General features: G+C 36.4%; 1 protein-coding gene across 1 annotated transcript in view; it reads right to left on the reverse strand.

Annotated features, from left to right (window-relative positions):
* Nucleotides 1-8,247: 8,247 nt before the first annotated feature.
* The window catches only part of pou6f2 (POU class 6 homeobox 2), an 82,807-nt gene continuing 67,333 nt past the window's right edge, over nt 8,248-23,721 (reverse strand). Inside the window, exons 8-11 of the mRNA XM_028434653.1 lie at nt 23,123-23,332; nt 21,281-21,437; nt 15,290-15,458; nt 8,248-9,763 (exon numbers count right to left, since the gene is read on the reverse strand). Coding sequence (XP_028290454.1) covers nt 9,256-9,763; nt 15,290-15,458; nt 21,281-21,437; nt 23,123-23,332 — 1,044 coding nt within the window. The 3' untranslated portion in view covers nt 8,248-9,255. The remainder of the gene's footprint in view (nt 9,764-15,289; nt 15,459-21,280; nt 21,438-23,122; nt 23,333-23,721) is intronic.

Here is a 23,721-nt window from a genome sequence, read left to right on the forward strand (position 1 = left end):
TTGACTGTAAATGGTGACGTAAACATATAGTTACAAATTCTTGCTAATTACATATTTAATGTAATAAAAAAAAAGACAGTTTTGGAGTTATTGCTGATGTTTCAGGGAAAAACACGGAATTTTAGCTAAAAACAATTGAGCATTGCTTTAGTTCAGGCAGGCACGGAAGTCAAGCTAACCCAGCTCCATCAGCCGACAGTAGCTGTTAACTGACCGCATCCATCGCCTAATTCAGTTAATCATCCAGCTCATCATGTCCCATGCTTCATTGGTTAGAGTTAGTAATGGCGCTATATTTTAACCACTGCAACAGGTCTACTTCCAGCTGTGCTTCTGTCCCGCTGACCGCTCTCTCTGCTTGTGCCTTTCCATGTAGCTCATGGAAGAGCGAAGGGGAGCTTTCCACACAGCTGTGGGAAAGGGCAGAGAGTTCCCAGAAAAGAGCCTTACCGACATGCTCTGATGCCAACAATTGGAGCCAATGCTGAAATGGCATTTTTAGATATAATTTTTTTTACTTGTGAAGCTAATAAATCATTCTCAAAATGTCTAGATGCTATATGTGTATTTGATTTTTTAAAATTTTTTTTTTTATCTTAACTGAATTTTTTGTTTGAAATCTGCTGTCTTGTTTTGCCTAAAATTGCCTGGCTTCAATCATTCCTGCACAACAGCTAAAATTCTTATTGTTGTGTGGTCTAAATTAAAGCCCTTTTTTATGTATACAGTGTGTGCTTTATTTGTCAGTGTAATGAAGTGTCACAATGTTTGTATTCACTCCTGTGGCTCACTCTATAATTTGCGTTACATTCACAAACAAAATGCTGAAAAGCCATCGTAAAAAGCCTTAAAAACCAGAATCGGTAGTTTGCATTGAGAAGCTGAGTAGAACCATGACAGGCCTTCTTTTCTTTGTGTGCAGCAGCAGTGTTTCAGACTTTAGCTAAAGAGGCCTGTCCAAAGAAGACGTCACGCGCTAAAGACATGCATCCAAAAAGTGTGCTGCTGGAGTGTTAAATGGACTATAGGCCAATGCAATCAGCTGCTCAACCCAGACAGGTGTCTCTGTAAATACCTGGGCTATTAACTCCTCTTACAGAAAATACCTCACAGGAAAAAAAAAAGGCTTTAAAGAAAGGAACAACGGTGAAAGCAAAAGGGATCATATGCATGGCCAACCTCGATTGCATGTGAGGATTGGTAATTGCAGCCCCAGAGGCATCTGGGTGTGCACGGAGCAGCAAAGTGGGAGACGCCTGAGCTGCTCAGTGTAGCAACATCTCAGCCCAGAGAAGGAAGTGAGAACAAGAAGAGGCTGAGGGATATACAGACAGTTCATTTAGTCACAACATCTGCCCACCGTGCGTCGTCTGAAAGATAAGGAAAGTAAATGCTTCATGCCTGATGGGAAACAAAGGCAGCAATTTAAAACCATCTGCATCCAACATGTGCACCTCTGCCTCTCTGCGTCCTCGCTGATATTGAAACATAATCCATTTGGAGCGCTGACGTGCCATTATATTCCTCTCCAGCCTCCCCGTTCAGGACAATTTCAGGTGTTTGTGGGAATGTTTTATTCTGACAAGTCAGAGACAGTCTTTACTTTTATTCAGTTTGGGGGGGGGGGGCAGTGGTTAGATGGATGGATGCAAAGAAAAGGAGTACTTTAAGTTTACTTTGAGCTCCTAAAGGAGACCTGACCAACCTGTGCAGCTAGGAGACGAAATCATAAACATGTCTTTTCTGCTTTACGGTGCTGTCGAACTTTGATCCTGGAGGGCTACTGTTCTGCATGATCTGGGATTGACAGCTCAACACAACGTTTTCTTTTTGGTTCGTGAATACATTTTTAAAGATTTCTATATACAGAGAAGATCTGAGCAAACCTGGGCATAGTTTTTAATATCTTTATTCCCACTGCTGGAACAAATATTGTAATTATTATAGGAAATGAGAAGTTATTTATTTCCTTCTGGTCTGATAATACTAAAATGTCACCTTTGTTTGTGTTAAAAAAGGAAAAAACAAACAATAAAAACAGTGAATAAATAACCTTTTTAGCTTTATTTTGAAAGGAAAACTAAAGTTGAGTTTTGCTGCTAAAAGTGCCGATGACAGAATTCAACTCATCACTCTTTTTGGAGTGAAGCGTTTTCCATTGAAAACTCGTCAACACAATAAAATGCCAACATTTTGACTTAATTCATTCAAATGTGATTCACATTTAGCAGCGATGAATCAAAATCTTCATCCCTGACATTTATCCTGTAGGTGTTTGAGCTGTGGTGCTGTTTTAGGCAGAAAGCAAACTTCTATCAGTAGCAAAATGCAAACGGCTCGTGAAAAACAAACAGGATATGGGTCAGGAGCTGCATCTGCACAATTACACTGTTCATGGCAAAGACAGTGTGAACGGCACCAATAGGAAACAAAAGGATATCAAACAAGTCGTACACCTCAGCCATCAGCGCTCACAAATAGATCCAGGGTTTGGGGAAATAACGGGGGGAGAGAGAAAGAGCTGAAGGGAAGACGAAAAAGCATCTTGAACATCAGGGTTTCAGTCTAATGTTAATAATTTATGTTGTCTGTGCTTTTTAATATTATTATTTATTTATTTACCACTTTCTTTTCAGCAGCCTGTTCACTTTTCAAAGGCGTCATGGACAGGGAAGCCGGAGCAAACTTTTGAGTTCAGTTTTCAAAAGGCTTTTTACCTTGTTTATGTCTATATATTTATTTCTTTTCTTTACACTTGTCTTGACGTTATTTGGCGAGCCAAACGCATGAAGCTTTGATGGGAAGCAAACCGTACACGTATTCTTCTGCACTGAACTCAAGGAAATGTAAATGAATGGTAAAACATTGTGCGTAGAACCCTTTCTTTCGTTGCACATGCACTCATTGAAGGACTTCAAGTGGACAGTGTGATTCATTCATCAAGCAGGGGGTCAAACAGGTCACATAAATGGATGCCACCTTATTTTGAGAAGCGTGGATGGGGTAATTGAAGATACACTTGACCATGACCTCTCGGAGAGTAAAAGTCAGAACAAGTTGGGTTTGATTTGACATTTTCAATAGCCGTGTTTATGCGTGCAGTTTGAAAAGATGAAAAGAGAACGTGGGGTGTTTGTGAACGTTTAGACATGGATGAAAACTTTGAACTCAGCAGAGGCCTGCGCTCCCCCGTTACCCGTTTATCTGATATTTCTCTAGATTATAAAACAGAAACTGAACAGAAATAAAAACAGCATAAAAAATGGGTCTTAAGGCAAGTTTCACTATATTTGTTTCTTCATTAGAATTTACACACAAATGTTAAAAAGCAGGCATTTAAAAAAACTCACAAACTGAAAGAAAAACACAAAATGGACTCCAAAAACAGACAGATAAGTGTGCAAAACAGCAAAGAAAGTTACCCCAAAAACAAAGTCACAACAAAAATACACAAGACGACGACTAAAATAACAGAAAAACACACCAAATAAGAGAAAAAAACCAACAAAAATAAACAATTCTGTAATAATGTTCAGATTGGCGTGACGTCTGTTAAGAAATAGTTTAAAAAAAGAAATAAAGCAGGTGTTTAAAAAATTCACAAACTGGAAGAAAATCACAAAAAAATTGAAAAATGGCCTCCAAAAACCACAAAATGAGGGAAAATATACAAACCAAAACATAAATACACAGAATGACAGACAAATATACAAAACAACAAAGAAAATTACAAAAAAAAACCACCCAAAAAAACAAACTAACACAAAGTCACAACAAAAATACACAAGATGACTTCTAAAATAACAGAAAAACACACCAAATTAAAAAAAAAGAACAAAAATGAACAAAACACTGATCTTTTCTTTAACAATCTTCAGATTGGTGTGGCTTAGGGGTTAGCACGTCTGTTAAAAAATGTTTTAAAAAAGATATAAAGCAGGCTTTTCAAAAACTCACAAAAAACAACAAAATGAACTCCAAAAACACACAAAATGAGGGAAAATATACAAACCAAAACATAAATACACAGAACGACAGACAAATACACAAAACAACAATGAAAATTGCAAAAAAAAAAAAATAAAAGTCACAACAAAAATACACCAAATTAGAGAAAAATGTGGATTAGTGGTTAGCACGTCTGCTCCACAGCAAAATGGTCCTGGGTTCAAGCCCAGAGGTCAAGACTTGGATTCTTCATGTGTGGAGTTTGCATGTTCTCCCCATGCTTGTGTGGGTTTTCTACGACTTCTCCACAATCCAAAAATATGACTGATGGGATGATTGGAGCGTCGAGATTGCCTGTAGGAGTGTGTGTGTGTGTGTGTGTGTGTGTGTGTGTGTGTGTGTGTGTTGCCCTAATGAGAGCTGGAGACAGGCAGCGACCCTGAATAAATGAACAAGAAGGTCAGAAAATGGATGGATGTTCAGATTGGTCATTATTCTAAATGCTGATGTGAATGTTGATTATGTGGCCCTCGGATCAGACAATTACATATTTGTGGCCCCCACTGTGAAAAAAGATGCCCATCTTTGCTTTAGGATTATGACGCTTGAAAAAACAAAGGTGTGAGAATTGTCTTGATCTTGGGAGTTTTATTGTGAAAGTTCTGGAATCTTTCTTTGACGAGTTGCAACAAAAATATACAAAATGACTTCAAAAACTGCAGTAAATGAATAAATAAATAAGAAAAAAATTTTTTTTTTCCTGTTTTAATGCTGAGATTGGTCATTATTAGTTATTTATTTGTTTGTCGGTCAACAGGATTACATCTAAGTACTTCACAGATTTGAACAAGGTTTCAACCAGAGATAGACCATATACTATAAGATTCCATTAATATTTTGGAGGAAATCCTCACAATATATTGATTATGGATCAGTTTAAAAAATGGACAAATCCCATTATCTCATCATTGGCAAAATTTGAAAACTGTATATCCTGGTTTGTAATTGATGAATCGTTGTGAAATGTGACTCAATTATATGAGGTTCTTCAAAAATCAACTTTCACCTAGATTGGATCTGGATTGCACATTTAATGGCATTTTTTTGAAAAAAAAATAAAATAAAAAAAAAATAGGGCTGTTCATAAATGTAAACCTACTGTATCGTCATTAATGTGTATAGAGATTTTTCCCAAGCCTTTAAAGTGTGAATGAATGACCCAGATAACTGTATATCTGACAAAGAGGAGATTATTTTACTAAGTAATGACATGAATGTTGATAATCAGGTGCTCTTATCCAACAATTACATTTTTTGACATGAAATCAATAATATTTCTTGAATTTAAATGTGCTTTGGAGTAGCAATAGCAGAATCACAGCACACGCTAAAGCTGTGCTAACTACAGTGGAGGATACTGTACTTCCTGTTTGATGGAATGGTTGCAGAGCATTGCACTTTATGATCAAATTAACTTGTTTAAAGCGTATAATGTGGTGTAACTCCTAATATTAATGTACGTCTCACGTAAATCATAAACACCCACTGATGTTGTGACATGTTTAGTTTATGAATATTCATATTCATTTATTGTGATTAATCATGTTACTGATGAGTTGCAATTGTTTTTCTACTTCTTTAAATGACTTGTCAAGCATGTCAGTAGTGGTATTTCAAAATAAAAGCACACACCCTCTACATCAGTGTTTTTCAAATGGGGGGTACGCGATGGCACTACAGGGGGTACTTGAGAGAGAGAAATTAACAAATGAAGTGATAAAAACTACTAAATTAGTGGTTTTCAACCTTGGGGTTGGGACCCCATGTGGGGTAGCCTGGAGTTTAAATGGGGTCGCCAAATATTTCAGAAAAATCTAAATAAATTTTAGAATTTTTTGAATTATTATTCTTTTTTTTATTATTATTAAAACACAATCTAGAGATGACTATTGTTGTAATTTACACTATATACTGTATATCTGAGCTCAAACATGATCAAAAACTAATTCTAGAAGAAAAAAATGTCTTTGGGGGTCACCAGAAATTCTGGATATCAAAATAGGGTCACGATCCAAAAAAGACTGAGAACGACTGCACTAAATACGGTTTGTTTCCATTTATTTAGAAAATAAAATTCTTTAAAATGTGTTATCATTTGTTCATTCCACCATTATGCTCTCTAGTTGTTGTTAATTAGTTTTCTAAGTATGATGTTGTAGTCGGACAAAGGGGGTACATGGATTCAGAACGACTGCTCTACATGATATGATGCATATATAATCAGAACATAACACAAATCTCATGTCAAACAATTGTTTATTACTAATTATGGTACAAATCAATGTGACAGACTTGGAGCTTTTTTTTTTTTTTTGTTGTTATTTTTTTTTTTTTTTTTGTATAAATACACAAAGTGCCGATTAACTGACCAAACAGATATTGCTCTATAGAGTAACAGTTTACAGTTTTCAGTCTATAAAAAAAAATGAAAACCAACTTCTGCAGGATATTCAGCTGGCTTTGGTTTGGATTTCTATTAACAAACTGTTAAAACCAGATTATCTGTGTTAGTAAACTTTGACAAAAGCAGTCGAGTGTGATTCATTCCTCTAATCGAGCACAGAGCAAGATCGTTGGGATTTCCCTTTTCTGAGAGCAGGAGCGTGAGAACGCAAAGGTGGTGCGACACACACACATAGTAAACAAAAAGAGTTGTAGAAAAGTGAAATAAAAACAATCCCATGCCACACATGCCTGGTTGTACTGAAGGTGAACATGGAACAGTGCACTGATCATCTTTTCTCACTCTGAGGTAAACCTGTCATCATCTGCTGCACTTTTTCTGCTCCTCCCTTTTTTTTTTTTTTTTTTACATTTTTGAAGATTGTCAACATCATGAACCGACTGGTCTGTACAATGTGCATAACTATAGAGCTTTGGTCCAGATGAAAGGTAGCGAGAAGGCGTGACTCAAGATCATTTTATTATTTTTATTTATTTTTTGGTTTTAACCGCCTCAGAACTAAATTACAGCTGGTTTCTAACGTTCCTATAGGGTTGGGGTCAGTGACATTTTTCAGTTAAAAGGATTTTTTTATCCATAGAAAGTCAATTACAATCACATTCTCAATTAAAGTTACTGAGCCTGAAATAAATAACCTAATAAAAGTTATGATAACAGGTCCTAAATCAGCTGTAAAATACACTAAAAACCAATATCTATCATTTAATTTATTGGTTATCTATTGGTTAATTTGTTAGGCTTCCTAATCAATGAAAATATAGGTTTTTAAAAAAAAAAAAAAAATTTTTAAATGGTAAAATGTGGGAAATCTTGATAGGAAACATATTTTAATAATTGCGCAAAGAACTGTAACGTGTTTCACCAGTTTTGCGTTAAATTAAAATTGATGATTTTCATGGAATTTGAACACAATTACAATTTAGTTACATTTGCGACAGCTTCAGTTTTTTTTTTTTAAAATTACAATTGCGCGATGATTGTAATTCATTATTAATTACATGATTACAACTATAACTGACCCCAACCCTGGTTCCTACTATACGTACACAGATGTAAAGTAGATTCACTGGCCAGAGGTTTGACTGGAGGCCAGCAAGCAAAAAAAAAAAAAAATTTAAATAAATGAAAAAAAATTGTGATTTCGTTTCTAAGTAGATCTTTTCTTGCAGATTTCTACGTAAAGCATTGTTTTCTTTTTTTTTTTTTTTAAAGAACATTTTAAAGCGTGTGTTTTCCGAGGATAACCAAAGCGACATGAACGGACGAGCATCAAACGGACACGATTCTGAATAAGTTGCATTAAACTTCACCTCCCTTCAGATGAAGCTCACTCATAGCGACACGTGACACTTATCCTCAGCATTCCTCTTCCTCTACTTCTTTTATTCCTGTAAGGGCTTTAGAGCAGCCAGATGTGTGTGTGTGCGGATGTTTCAATGTGGATATTGGGACGTTTTCCAGACGTCGGTGAAATCAAAGTGACAACGCTGTAACAGAATACTGTTGATTGTAGCTCTCAGTTGTTGTTGTTGTTTGGTCAGTGGCGAAAAAAAAAAAAAAAAAAAAAAACCCCAACAAATGACACAAATAATGGTATTTTAGGGCAAATAACTGAGTATGTAAACCTAAAATCACACAATCTTTCCAGTTATGTGATTAAAACACTGGCTGTTGAACAGTTGGTGCATGCAGAGACAAAGCTGATGTCGCTGTTTGACATTCTATTTTTATTCTGTTGGAACTACAAAATAAAACACCTTAGGAAGTGTGTGTGTGTGTGTGTGTGTGTGAGAGAGAGATAAATAACAAATAAATAAATAAATGGTAAACTCTTCTGCAGTCCTTGAGCTGAAGTTTGTGTTCTTTGGCTATCAGGCTTTGGCAACAGAATGACACAATAGCTCAAAAACAAAGCTGCGCGCAGATTCGACGGACACTGAGAAACTCATCATCATCATCATCATCATCATCATCATCATCATCTGACAGTCCTTCTGTTAAATCTCCCTCTCCATCCATTTACTGTCAAATCTCAGCAGATCATCAATAAATACCTGTAAAAGTTATACAAAGTTACACTGTGACTGAAGATAAACTCAAACATCATCATTATGCAACTGTTTAACAGCAAAAGTTTTTTTTTTTTTTTTTTTTTTTTTTTTTTTAATCCAAAAAGAGAACTTTATCGGTGTGATTTTATTTTAAAGACAGCAGTTTGAATTGTTTTTTTTTCTCCTCCTCCTCAGAGATATTTACATACAAACAATAAAAGACAAAATAAAAAGACAAGGATAAAGTGTATACTCACACAAATAGCTTAGATTTTTTTTGCCAGTACAAATGTAGAAATTTAGAGCACATTTACATTACAAAATTATTCTTCGATGCAACAGACTTTGGTAAATAGTGTTTTGGTTTGGTATGATCTCTTTACTAAACTCCTCCTGGTTGGAACTAAAGTGTAGAGTTTCAGATTCTGTTGAGGCCAGAATCAGAAACTCTTCAAAACGTCACTTCTGTGTTTTCTTTTTTTTTTTTTTTTGTCTTTTTTTTCTTCTTCTTCTTTTCTTTACATAATTCTCACATATTAATCTCTTTTTTTTGTTTTTGGTTTTGCCAAGCTCATGTACATAACTGTGGTAATCACACTGACAACACGTAGTTTTTGTTTGCAAACTTAGGACAGTCCATCCTGGAGATTGGGAAACGTTTTTTTTTTTTTTTTTTTTCTCTGCTCCTATTTCGAGGAGTTTTGTCCAACTTTTGTCAGTTTTAACGGTCGCTCATTTGGGAAGCTCCTCCAGAGAGTCGGTGAGAGGGTCCATTGGCGTCGAAGCTTCGAGGTCGGGCTGTTTCAAACGCTTTATCGTGTTTTTTAAAGCTTGCCTCTTGTTGCAGAACCACACCCGCACCACCTCCCTGTCGTAGTTCAGTTTCTCGGCTATTTCCGTCATTTCCTGTCCGGAGGGGTGCGTGTTCTTCTCAAAGTGGCTGTTGAGGATCTCCAGTGCCTGCGGGGTGAAAGAGGTTCGCCGCTTGCGTTTTTTCGAAGGCTCGCTGCCGATAAACTCAGTCAGGTTCTGCATGCCGGATCGGTGGCGGGCTTCAGCCTCGGCCATCCAGCGCTCCAGAACGGGCTTAATCTTCTGAGCGCTTTTAGGGGTGATGTCCAACTTCTCAAACCTGGCAGGATATAAAAGGCCAGGGTTCAGTTTGCCTGTCAGACTGCTACCTATAGTGTTCTCTTGGGCTTCCTGTGGTAGGAAAAAGTGGCTTCTCAGGATGGTGTGTCTGGGGAGAATTGAGAAAAAAGAATCGTACTTAAGTGCCCTGGCAGAACAATAGGATAAGGCTATCTGTCTTTATTTATTTATTTTTTTTTTTCCTCCTCAACCAGAATGCCACAGGGACGGAGACTAACATCTGGGTGCACACCTGGCACAACGCCCTCTGCACCTACAGCAGCAGGAGGCCACTGCTGCCAGTTGTGAGCAACTCTTTCTGATTGAAACTGTGGATCTCTGTCCCACGTTGGCAATAATGGAACAAGGAGATATAGATATTAGCAAAGACTAGAAATCAAATCAAAACACATCAGCTCAGAAAACACTGCAGTGCGGTCACCAACAGAAAAATGAAACAGATGTCGTGGAAATGCCATTATTTCCCCTCAGGTGACAGAAACCAGAGGGAAAGTCCACTAATGCATGCAGTTCACTACGGCACCATCATTTATTTACCAAAAAGAAGATGAATTATTGATCAAAATGTACATTTAATACATTTTTCAGAATTTCTTTCATCTTCTAATGACCTCACATTTTATATTTAATAGGAATACATTTACGCGCTCTAATGCTGAAAGTTTCTGCGACTTTGCACATAATTCATACGTCACGTATTCTTTTAGCGAGTCCCAGGAAGAGAGCAGAACGAGGCCTTTACTGAAGGTCCAGCAGCTCCTGGACGCACGACATACAAAGCTCTAGTGCGCTTTAGTTTGAAAGGAATTCCTCTCATGTCTGGAATATTTATGCTTGTCCAAAAAAGTAGATAAAAAGCTGTGGAATTCACAATGAAGACAATTCCTCTGCAATACCGATCAGACCCTATTTAAAGTCAGAATAAAAAGATAAAAACACTAAAACAAATGTACTATTTCAATCAATCAAACTTGATTTATTTATATTTATTTCAGATTAAATTTTAGATCAAAGTGCTTTACAGAAATTTGCTCATGTGATTGACAAAAGATAAAAAATGATAAAAAGGTTTAGAGACTAATGTAAAAAATTATAAAAAAATATGATCAAATAAGAAAGAGTCAGAAATAAAAACAAAGGAGAGAAGGAGAGAATTTTAAAAATATAAAGCTTTAAAATGAGCATTAAAAAACTAAGAACCCTAAAAAAAAAAAGACTGAATAAATAGGTTTTTATCTTGCGTTTTAAAATTGTGATACTATTTTTGTCTGAAAACTTGAAAGTCCAGATCTTGGCCTTGATGTGATAACATACAGTATTTGCTTTTTGGTCAGTTTTGTTTTTTAATGCTAAAATAATACAGCTCATACAGTGTTTATTTTATCATTTAACTCCTAAAATCTAAAATCTCATTTTATTGTGGAGGAAACTTGTGCAGCTTCTACATGTTTGATGTGAAAGGAGGTTTTAAGCGTCCTCACATTTGAAAATGTTCATAGATTAGATAATATCATAATATCTTTATTGAACACAAGGGGAAATGATTAGGATTTAGCAGTTTGCTTCTAAATAATGATTAAAATATGATTTTCGTAGCGAAACAAACATTAAAGGCTGAAGCTCCGCACTCACTCACTCAAACAAAGTTAAAAAAACAGCTTTTAAGGCGGAGGTGAGCTGGGGGCAGATGCCCATGCATGCGTGAACTTCCTGTTTCTACACCTCGTTGGTGCATCCCTGCTTGTCGACAGGCGGTATTATTTATAAGCCGGGCTCCTAAACAGAGGGCAGAACGAGGGCTCCATACTGCAGGGAATACATTAGTAAATATGACGAGTCACCAGAGACGGGACATTTCATGGATCAACAGGAAGCTCATACACTAGAAGGAGATGCATGTGCACCAGTGAAGGCGTGACCATCGTCTTCACATGAACAGAAAGGACTGTTCACGTTAAATTCCTATAATCCAATCAGATTCTCTCACCCGTAATCTCCTCAAATGTACAGTTTTGACCTTTTTCCACATATTTTTTGCTTTAGTTTACTTTATGGTCACAGATATTGTCCCTGGTGTTATGTTTGTAACTCTGTAGATCAGAGATGGGCCGCAAAAATGTAATTTTCTGATCCATTATCAACATTCATATCTGATCTGAATATTATGACAGGAAAGATTAAAGGGTTTGATGTATTTTTGCAGCCGTTTTGTTGTTTTCTGTTATTTTTGTAGACATTGTTCATGTTTTGGGAGTCATTTTTCTCTTATTTGGTGCGCTTTTATTGTTGTTTTGTGTGTTTTTTTGTTATTGTATTTTTTGGTCACCTTGTGTGTTTTTGGTGTCATTTAGTGCAGGGGTTCTCAACTGGTCTCAACCTGGAACCCACATTTTTCCATTTAATCGTGACCCACGTTTTTCAAAAACAGCTGTTGAAAACACACTTTCTCTTTTTTAAAAACATAAATCTATAAGTAAAGTTTCTTTCAAAATAAAAGACAAGTCCAACATGAGAGACTAAGTATTTATTTTTTATTTATTTTATCTCAGCACAGATCCGCGACTCACTTTTGGGTCCTGACCCACCAGTTGAGAATCACTGATTTAGAGCATTTACTTTGGGGGCCGCACAAGGGCCGCCTGTTGTCCATGTCTGCTGTAAAGGGTTGTGTCCATTTAATGTAAATTTATATAATTTATCGTGCTTTAATGGCCGTTAACTTCCTACACACTTCTGATTCTCAGAATTTAAACATGATATGATTGTTATCTAATAATCAAATGACTATTTTTTAAATATACAGATCAAATGAGAGCTGGACTGACTGTGAACCAATTTAATTTCCCTAAAAATATTTTATTCCACTTCCTGTTGAATTTGTTGTTTCTTCTCCGTAATGCTTTTTATAAAATTCCCTAAAGTTAATTGTTCTAATTGTGTTCCTAAAGGAAAACACTATGAAGATCCCAGGTCTGCAGCAGCCCCCCTGTGCAATGCTTGTGCCTGTTTAGATGAACTATTACTGTGAGCAATGGGAGCAGACAAGATGGAAGCATCTGTCAGTGTCTGTTGGCTGTCTGCCTTCAGAGCTGCAGCCCCACAGCTACAGTGACGTCCTGCTCCTCCTTAAACTTCATGTCTATGTTGATGTTAACTAAACTAAAGCATGGGGGAAGTTTGCTCCACTACTTAAAACATCAGGATGTCATGTTCGATGTCATACCGATGCAAAAAAAAAAAAAAATCGTCTTAACAGCCTGAATAACAGCCCGCAGAGTGTTTATTTTGAAGCTAATGGCTTTTAATGTATGTTATAAATATTTGAATTATGTCTCGTCGTGAATATTTCATGCGCGATTTTAAGACTTTAAACATTAGTCTGGGCTTCATAAGGAGCTCGGCTCACATTTTATCGGCTCTTTGATGTTGATGTGATGAAATTTTTAAAGGTGCGTGGCGGCGCCGTGTCACATGAGCAGCACGGGTCATCAGAACAGCATGTACAAAGTAAAGAACATTATAGAGATGATAAATCGGCACAGGAAACCCCCATGTCTTTAATCCCACGTGTGTTTTATTAATCAAAGGAAAGAGTTTCACTTTTTATCGGAAATTATTCTGACTTATAAGTGAAATGTGGCTCTTTTGTCATCTTCGTGATAAATGTTAATCAAGTGGAACAACGGGAGCAATGAAACGCTGATATGTGTGATTGTCTCATGAATATATAACGCCGCGTTTATGACTAAACGATCCTCATGGAAGCAGTAAAACACGGCAATCTTATTAACAGATCATTGCCGTCAAGTTCTCTCATGTTCAGCCGGTGTGAGCAGCAGCAGCGGGCCTTAGTAATTATTAAATGCTTTAAGTGCTCCGTGTAATACTTGTGCATGTATTTTGCATAAGTGATGCACGGCTGTCATGTCAGAGGGTGTGAGGTGGACGAGGAGGAACTACAGACATGAGAGGTTTCACCGTCACTTCATTTGGAATTGAAATACTTTAATATTGTCTTTTAAGACAGTGGTTCTCCAACTTTTCAGCCCGTGACCCCCAAAATAAAGGTTCCAGAGACCGGGGACCCCCTGAAGGTGATTGAACACAGACATGGACATTGTAGAACAGTCACGTGGAGACAGGGCCATCTATAAGAGGGAATTAAGGGGAGTGCTTTTTGGGGCTCATCCATAAAGTCAGTAAAATGATGGTCCATTAATACATAACCACATTTATTTATTTATCTGAATATTATCCACTGTAATCCAGGAAGTGTAGTATTATCTGAGCCCTAGTATATACTCGTCTTAAAGATGTACTGTAAATCCTTGTTTTACTCAGAAATAAAATAAGATAAAAGGGACCAAAATGGTGGAAAAGGTGATGAAATGGGATTTTAAAAACCACAGAAATGATTAAAAGTAAAAAGAACTACAGTCGTCAAAAACGGACAGAAAAAGTGGTAAAAAGGGTTCAAAGTGTCAATATTGGAACAATTAATTTAAACTGGCAAAAATTGGGCATGACAAATTGTGAATGTGAGTATTGGCAAGGATGTTGCAATACAATACGTATCGCGATATATCGTGATATTCTACCCAGTTAACATCAAAATTAAATGTAGAGATGAAAAATCAAGTTGCTGTATATGTTCATCAGAAGATATTGATCATTCAGAGGACAATTTGAGTCAAAACTATTCGCTTCAAAACATCCTATTTATTATTTATTATGTTTTTGCACATTTTCACTGAAAAAAAAGAGAATACAGTGTTACACATTGGCATCATAAAATAAAGTTTCACTGAAACCTTGACAACATAATGACGGCATTTTAACTGTAACTGTAAGCGAGAACATTAAGGATAAATCACTGTTACAGTTACTGATAATGCACAAAAATAAGAAAAACATTTGTATCTTATTGTATCAGTTTCAACACTGATCTGAACAGATTATATGAAAATAAAATGTCTGTGCATACATAAATATTGCAGGTATTACACACCAAATATATAAAAAATAAATAAATAAAAATAAAAAAATTGATTTAAAAACGGCACCCAAAAAAATCGCAATATATGGTGAAATTTTTTTCACACCCTAATAAATTGGCAAAAATATGCATGAAATATGGTGAAAAGAAGTTAAAAGTGACAATAATGGGTCAACATAAGTGACATTAGGTGGTAAAAAGAGGTGGAAAAGGGTTTACAAGTGCCGGAAATGTCTTGAAATTGGAAAAAATGTGCAGAAAAGGCAGAAATTGAAGAAATGTTGCAAAAATGCATTAAAAAAATATATGAAAATAGGTTAAAATATTGCAAGTTTGGTGTAGTTGCAGAAAAAGAGTAAAAAAAGCAAAAATGGGCTCAAAATGTTCAGAAAATATTCTTAGTTCCTTGAATGAATCTGGCGACCCCCTCCCAGTGTTTTGTGACCCCAAGGTTGAGAACCCCTGTTTTAAGAAACGGAATAACGTAGTTTTGAGCATCAGACAGTGACCTGAGCCCTCACAGGCTCTTCTACCTTCATTTGACACAATCAGAACATGCTTATTATGAAGTCATTCATCTCTAATAGTGGTTTTGGGTTGGTTTAGGCTCGTCCTTACCTGCAGATGGCAGACTGGCTGTACGCTGGCCCTTCGGCTGCACTCAGAGCTTGGCCCACCTGAGTCTGCGTCAGGCCCAGGGACAGCCGGCGGATCTTAAAAGCTTTGGCGAATTCGCGAATCTCCTCCAGGTTGACCCCGTCCACCTCACTGGGAGCCGTCTGTGGGTCTACAACACAACACATACATCTCGTTTTATCAGCCCTCTGAATGAAGCAAACACGCAGTCTATGCAATTATCAACACCTCAAACATACTAAGAAAATAGCTCTGCTCTAGGTCAGAACTCATTATTTCTCTTTGCTGTAAACTACACACGTCTGAGGGATGTTATAGACATTGCATTCATCAAGTGTGAATCAGACACATAAAGGCTTTGAGGCAAGTCTAAATCCTTAAAGCAAATGAGCAAAGACACATTTTTAATTAAATAGAGGCAGAAAGATACAGAGATGCCAGATTCTCTGTATAAAAACTTCTATATACTTGTTTTTTTAATTTCTTTCATCCATTGACCATTTATGAAGACATTCTAAGCCCTAAACACAAACAGAACATGGAGTTTATAAAGGCCCACATACGAGCACAGCTTAAGAAAGCATGAATGAAGCCTTTTGAAATATTGCCCTGCTAATAAAATGTGATTTGACATCATACATCAATGTCAGGTGCCCTGGCATCCTGCTTACCAAAGCAAAGTTTGTGCGTCTGAATAATTCATCGTGGTCATTATCAATGAATTATTAAAGGAATCCTCCAAGCGTATTTAAGCAAAAATCCATGTGGCTGCCATCTCGCTGTGCCTCATAAGTGACGTGTAGCGTATGTAGCGTGGAGCTTCAGACGTGTGAACACTCGGAGGACGAGGGGACTGAGGGGTCCCATTATGTGGACAGAGATGAGCATGTGCTCATCTTTCCCAGAGGAAGTTTGCTTTGGAGGACCAATGACAAAACACTTCCAAACTGGATGTCCAAATCACGCATTGTTTCTGATTAATTTTTGACTTTAAAAGATAAAAACCTGATTAGCTTCAGTTTAAAGTTTACCACGCAGGGGCTACAAACCCAGAATCCATGCAAAGTCTATGAAAAGATGGACACAGTGGGAAAAAAAGAGACAAATTGTTATTTTTCTCTACCAGACAGGAAGAACTGGAGTAATCAATCAATGTTGCTCCTTATTTTTCAGTTTGATATTACAATTTAATCACGGCAAATGATGGGGAAGTGGGTGTTGCTCCTGTTCTTCCATTCTTTAAAGTACATTTTAATGTGGAGAAAGCTTGAATATAAGTCAGTGTACTGTTTGCATCTCACCCAGAATGTGAACAGTTTTTGATTGTGCTCTCAGATATATCTGCACTTTATTCAGGTCTACAACGACTATTTTAATAGTCAACTAATTGGATGACAAATCGTGCAACTATTCGCTCTACGTTGCTACAATCGTTTCAATTTATAGATAATAGATAACGATAGATGAATGAATAAAACAATTCCCAACTTAAAGTGTAAACAGGTTCCTTACAAACACAAAATAAATTGAATACGTCAACACTAGAATCTCAGTAATAACATTTATACATTTAAAAAGGCTACAATAGATGCTGACTCAAAATAGCAGCCCATGTTTGTGTATGTGGGTCAATCTATTAGTGGTGTTGTATACAATAATATATTTATTTCCTCTCATTTATAATGAAATTGTTTTCTAAAAAAATAAATAAATATATATATTTTTTTACTGTTTAATATAAACCACTGCCGCTGAATCTTTATCTGATAATGAGTTACATAAAGTTATAGTTGATAAATATCAGATCAGACTTAAATATGTAATCATTCATTGCTGAGAGAACTACTAATGGGATATTTAGGTCTAATAATCACAATAGGTACATTACTGTGTATTGGTTCCAGGATTGTCTGTGAACACGTGAAATATAATCAAAAATATTGTTTTTTATACAAGTCGAGAAGCGATGAATAGTGTCATTAGTTTTATGCCAACATATGTTCTGCACTACGTGTGACATGTTAGCTTTTATCCTTTCATACAAGAGTTAAATCTGACAATAAGAAAAGTAACAAGTGATTGTAATATATTTCTTGTAATATAACGCATTACTGAAACAAAAGTCAACAATATATGACTCGTTACAATCCCAGTAACGCAAGTTACATTGAGATTCGAATGAATTCCACTGATATTCCAATGAAAATGAAAACAAAGACACCATCGTAAAATTCTACACATTTCTGCAGCGTAGAAGAAGAAGCTCAGCATCGACTTCCTTCCTGCAGAGCGAACTGTAGCAAATCATAGCGTGTGGCCATGGAAACGGACGACACATTTAGGTGGAATTACTCTCACTATTGTAAATGAATGAATTCATACCTAATAACACCTGAACATTAAGGCTTTCTTTTGTGTTTTTGTTTCATAGATACATTTTTGTTTGTGAGTATTTATTTAAAAGGAAAAAATCAAGTGTTTTGTGGTGTCACATTTGCAAACAATAATCTGTAATGGTATCGATAGTATAATTCATATTTTTAAAATGGCTTCACGTAACATAAACGTGCGATTAGCTCAAAGTAACTTAAAGTAGTGTAACTCAGTTACATTTTGGAGGTGGTAATAATGTACTGTAACACAAATATGCTACATTTTTATGACTGTAATTAGTAATATGTAATGTAATACAATTTTAGTATAACTTACCCAACATTGTTGGTCACTGAAACAGATGAATGTTCACATTTTAAGGTTACAAAATAAACTTAATTGTGAATTTTGAAAATGAGTAATAATAATAATAATAATAATAATAATAATGAAAAAAATCATTAAAGTTGTTTATAGCAGTATTTACAGAGGTCAGAAAGTGTAAAAAAAAACACAATGTGTGTATCTACCTTATTGCTTTACAATTGCTAAATCATCAAAAGGAGCTCTGATGTACCGATGAGGAAGGTGTTTTCTACATTATTACACAACAAAATGGGTTTCTAACAAATAATAAGAAATATTATTTCAGAACTGTTGGAATTGAACAAAAAACAAGTACTTTTTTGATAAAGAAAATGTATTAAAACCAAACTAAATCAGAATAGTTTTATTTGCTAAGTAGAGTTTAAAAAACCAAACAAACCAGAAACACTAAAATAATAATAATAATAATAATAATAATAATAATGATAAATATTTAAATAAATACATAAAATGGCTTTGAGTCATTACTTTACTGCAGTATGAATCATTTACTATTCACTAAGACACAACTTAATTTTTAAAAAAATATGATGAACGATAACATTTCATCCTCTGTATGAAAATGTGTTTTGCTGTTAGTGGTTTTGTGATAAAGTAACAGGTTTTTTTTTTTTTTTTCTCCAACGCTCACAACAAGTTGATCAATGTTGACTTGTTATTTTTTCTTCTTTCTTTTTTTTTTTATTAGATTCAGCTGCATTGTTGCTGCCTTTGAAATGAGTTTACGGGGAGTTTTAGGAGAATCGACCCTGACAAATGAAATTTATCTGAATAAGCCTGAGCTTTTAAGGGCGGTGGCCTCGTGCTGACAGGCTGTGGCTCAATGATTTATAAGGCCCTGCCAAAGGCCCACACACTGGGAGAGCCAAACTTATGTTCATTATACATAACACACGCCACTTTAGGTTGTTTAATAAAGCAGAGAAATGACAGTTGAGCAGAAATAAAGGAAGGCGATGATCAGTCATGAGCTGTCCAGTGAGTAAATAACACACACATCCACATCGACATATTCATGCTTGTAAATATTAGCTTTCGTTTATATATTTGGGGCGTCTCAACGGAATAATAGTTATACAAATTTTATTACCAAGAATAAGACGTCGCTGAACACACTAAATGTTCTTGCATCAGTGTTTTTTATAATTCCCATTACTTTCTATTGGATTTTGCAGCAGCTTTAACAGATAAAAACAAGATTTTATTTCAATAATGAACATATATATATATATATATATATAAATATATATATATATATATACATATTAGTGTAGTCCAAATTTTTTTTTTAGATTCTGTACATTAGAACCTTCCATTTGGTTCCATATCTGACCAAATTATTTGGGTCCAAATTTTACGCAAATAAATGAATATCTAGAGGTTGCACATGATAATTGAAAATTGCTCCATACTATAACATAGCAAGCCAAATAACAGAGGCATATTGGATGAATTTGTGATTTTTTTCAACCAACTGAAACGCATATTAAAATGTTAGTTGGGAAGTCCAGCAAGCACTGTGGCTTTGTCACCATCTGCTTAAGAGCTAAGAGTGGCAGATCCAGAGTTTCAACGATGCGCACCGTGCTGGTGACGACATCATCACCGATCTGCTTCCATTCAGAAACTGCTTGATTAAGGGCATCAGAAACACTTCGGTGGAATCTCTGAACCTTCCTTTTCCATAATGTCACATGTGTATAATGTATATGTATGGGCAATTAGTCCATTTACAGGAAACTTTGAGCAGCTTGTGCAACCTCTAAAAAATCTCCTTTTTCCCCCAAATGTCTTCATAAATCATCTTCAGGATGGCAAAACCTAATGCAGGCTTCTAATCGATCAAGTTTAACATATATATATATATATATATATGATTTTCACACAAAATGAGCAGGTTGCTTCAAAAATAATAAGAAAAGGGCATTTGAGAACAAATATATATTTACACCCTTTACTCACCCTTACCTTTGCAGTTCAGCAGGTGTTTGACACAAAAGCACTGCATGTGCAGAAGTCTATTGACAAATGCTGACATTTACAGCACATTTTGTTGTTTGGAGGTAAGGTCTTCATATTTAAATGTTTTTTTAAATGTGTTTTAACGTCCTTAGTGCTAGAAACAAGGTTTGTAACTAAAGGAAGAGCTTACAGATGTTAATGTCTACATTATAATTGTTATACTTGTGGAAAACAGAACAGGTCACAGAGGACAGAAATGTGTTTGCAGTATGGAATTAAATAACAAAAAATACCACCTTTTATTGTTACGTTTTTATTGTTAAAGTCTTGAGGCCTCACTGTGGCAACTACCATTTGTGAGGAGCCTATTTGATCTGTGTACTGTTCTTTCTTTAGTTATTCCGTTTTAAAACCAAATCAAAATAACAAACGGTGTGGTTATTTTGTATTACTGACTTAAAACTTAAACAGAAATACAGAAAAATAAAAAAAACAGACAAACAGTGTTTTTTTTTGTTTGTTTAAAAATTAAATATTTAATATTTAAGGGAAACCAGGACGAGAGCTTCATGTTTGAAGCTCACCACACAGAGTGGACCCACAGACGGGGGTGGACTTTTACTCCCGGACAAATACAAAGGAGCAACGCATAAGTCACATCAATTATTAACTGGTGAATTAAAACGTTGTTAATACATAAAAAAATCAAATAAAAATGGATGTTACGAAATCACATGCATGATATGTGATTAAATGAACCAGAAGTGGTGTAATGAATCTACTGGTGCTCCTCGTTTTTTGTGATCAACTTCCGTGTGGGTTGACGGCTGTCGCTGGTGGCTTGCGGTATTATAATGTGCATTGTAATTGTTTTTGCTAAAGTGTCACATCGTAGAAGTTCCAACATTTATTGTTCCTCACAGTAGAGAGTCAGTCACCAGTTTATTTGGATACTATTTCGCTCTGAGAGAATGTGACGTGCTTCGGTCTAATTTCCCTGTGAATATCCAAATATCTCACGTAATATTTTAATTTTAAAACAGAAAAATACTTTTCTGGCTTTTGTTGTTTCTGTATTTCTGTTATGGTTTTAAATCGGTAAAACAAAATGAAAAAACACACCATTTATTTGTTATTTTGATTTGGTTTAAAAATGGAATAACCAAAGAACAAAAGTACACCGATTGTAATTGTTTGTGTTTTCCTTATAGTGGAATGTGGATGTGCACTGAAGGCATGTTGGACACTTACTGCTGACCAGCTGCCCCACGCTGAGAGCTGAGGAGGAGGAGGAGGAGGTGGAGGAGGACGAGGAGGCCTGGTGCAGAGGACTCTGTCTGTGGGGCATGTGGAGCAGGTTGGGCTGAGACGATGCAGGACCGGTCTGACCCTGCTGAGCCTGAGGCAGCTGGACACACACCACACACACACACACACACACAAACAAGGCGCTGACACTCACTGACAGCAACAGTACGAGAGAGTATTCATTACACACCGTCTTAATCATCATAATCTAAACTCATCTGGTCATTATGGTGATTGGACAATAGCATCAAATCAAATCACCCAATCAACAGTAATCAGGTTAGCCACTTAGATCACCAAACTAATATGATTCACCCTTAACCTGATGATGAATAAATGTGATTATTGCTTAAAGTAATGTGACTGACAGAGGATAATGTAGTGCCAACGGTCGGCTCAATAGACTGGTTACAGTAGCAGGAGTAAGTGTTTGTACTTCACCGTTTCTGGAGCTAACAAAGTGACTCTGAGCTCAACAATGGCTTCTCTGCAGAAATTAGCTCTAAGTCCTCGTAATAGAAGCCTGAACTGAAAACATGTGGACGAAGCAGTCCTCGTATCAAACCTAATTCATGATCCATGAGCTGCGTGCTCACATGGAGGAAAAAAAAAACCCCCAAAAACGATGTATTTTCATGTTTTATGGACATTTGAATTGCTTTTACAAGATCAAGAGGGTGCGTTTTCACTTTTAAAGCAAAAAGCTGTCTCTGCCATAAACTGGGCAACTTTGTCCTCTCCCTTTCTTTGCTATTAATTATTTTCTCTGTGGCATGTGTTTGTTTGGATGGTGGGGGGGTGTCAACAGCGATGCACACAGTGTCAGGACTGTTGACAGGCTCAGAGAATTATCTGGCTTCACTGGAAATATTCTCGACTGCAAGCTCTGACAACCGCAAATTATACCCGTGGAACCGTGTGTACATGCAGGCTTTGAAGTGGAGACAAAAGCATAAACATTAATACGAATGCATTAATTCATTCAACAGTATGATCGCCTGTTTCAGCGGGCCATTATTAGGCGTCCATCTCCGGGGAGTTCATCCATTTTTACTGGCTTTGATGTGAACTTTTACCCTATAATTCAGCACCAGCTTCATCATTATCAAGTCAATAACATTTTCATTGTCAGCGCATGTGGCGCTACATTTGTGCATCATCTACATCGCCAGTTTGAGAGGAGGAGGAGATTCGAGTATCTCTACTCCCCAAAGTGTGTTGTCACATCAAAAGGACAAATGAGGGGGGGGGGGAAATGTGCCTTACTTTAATAAAAACAAAAAAACTTGTACAGGTCAGAGAGGACAAATCATACGGCTTGAGTGTGTGACTGAGGAAGGTGAGGACAAAATTGGAAGGCAGAGAAACTGAAAGAGGTGTTTGAGTTTTAAGTGGGGTGATGAAAAGCGTTGTTTTGTTGAGTGTCTGTTTTCAGTTTGGGGCTCTGCAGGAGTTTCACAGTCTCAGTCTGAGAAGTTGGTTGACAAGTGCCTTCCGAACTTGCATAGACGCGGGAAAACAAACAAACAAACATAATGTGCTGAACAACTGCACCCAACCCAAGGATTTTTCCAAAGTGGAGCGATGCAAATGAGTGTAATGAATGTTGAAGTGAGAAAAATGCTACGTATTTAGCATAAAACGGAGATGGCTGTGGGATAAATGTTGCTCATTCATTCTATAAACGTGTTTTTTTAACGGAGCTTAACGGTGTTCTACAAAGCTTATGTGCACCAGTGTGTGTGTGTGTGTGTGTGTGTGTGCATGTGTGTGTACATATGTTACCTGCTGTCCAGGCTTGATTGGTGACAGCGTGATTCCCTGGGTGTTGATGACAGGCAGGATCTGATTGCCGATCACCGTGGCGATGATCTGGCCTTGAGCATTGGTCAGAAGCTGAGGTGTAATTGGCTGTACCTGCAGGGCTGGGTTGCCACCCCCTGATTGGCTGGAGGGCCCTGCAGAGTTGGGCATCAGTGGGATTGTTCCAATTATCTACAAAGAGGGGGAGGATGAGGTTTTAAAAAATGAGGACAGGACTGACAACTGTGTATTTGTAGTACAGTATAACAAACCTGATCAAAAACGAATTCTAGAAGAAAAAAATTAAATAAAATTATTGATATCAAAATGGGGTCAAGACTCAAAAAAAGGTTGGGAACCACTGGGATAAATGTTAGTTAACAGCTTACTATCTGCTGCAGGGAACCTTTGATTTTCTTACAATATATTGATCAGTTTCAGCTTTAACAACACACACAACAACGATATAACCTCTCAGACACAAAGAATGACAAGTTACAAAAATGTGCAGAGACTTCAATATTTTTAAGAAAAAAAGAAAGAAAAAGGTAAATTAAAATTAAAAATTAAAAAAACTCAAA

The sequence above is a fragment of the Gouania willdenowi genome, chromosome 20, assembly GCF_900634775.1.
Source record: "Gouania willdenowi chromosome 20, fGouWil2.1, whole genome shotgun sequence".
Classification (NCBI taxonomy): domain Eukaryota; kingdom Metazoa; phylum Chordata; class Actinopteri; order Blenniiformes; family Gobiesocidae; genus Gouania; species Gouania willdenowi.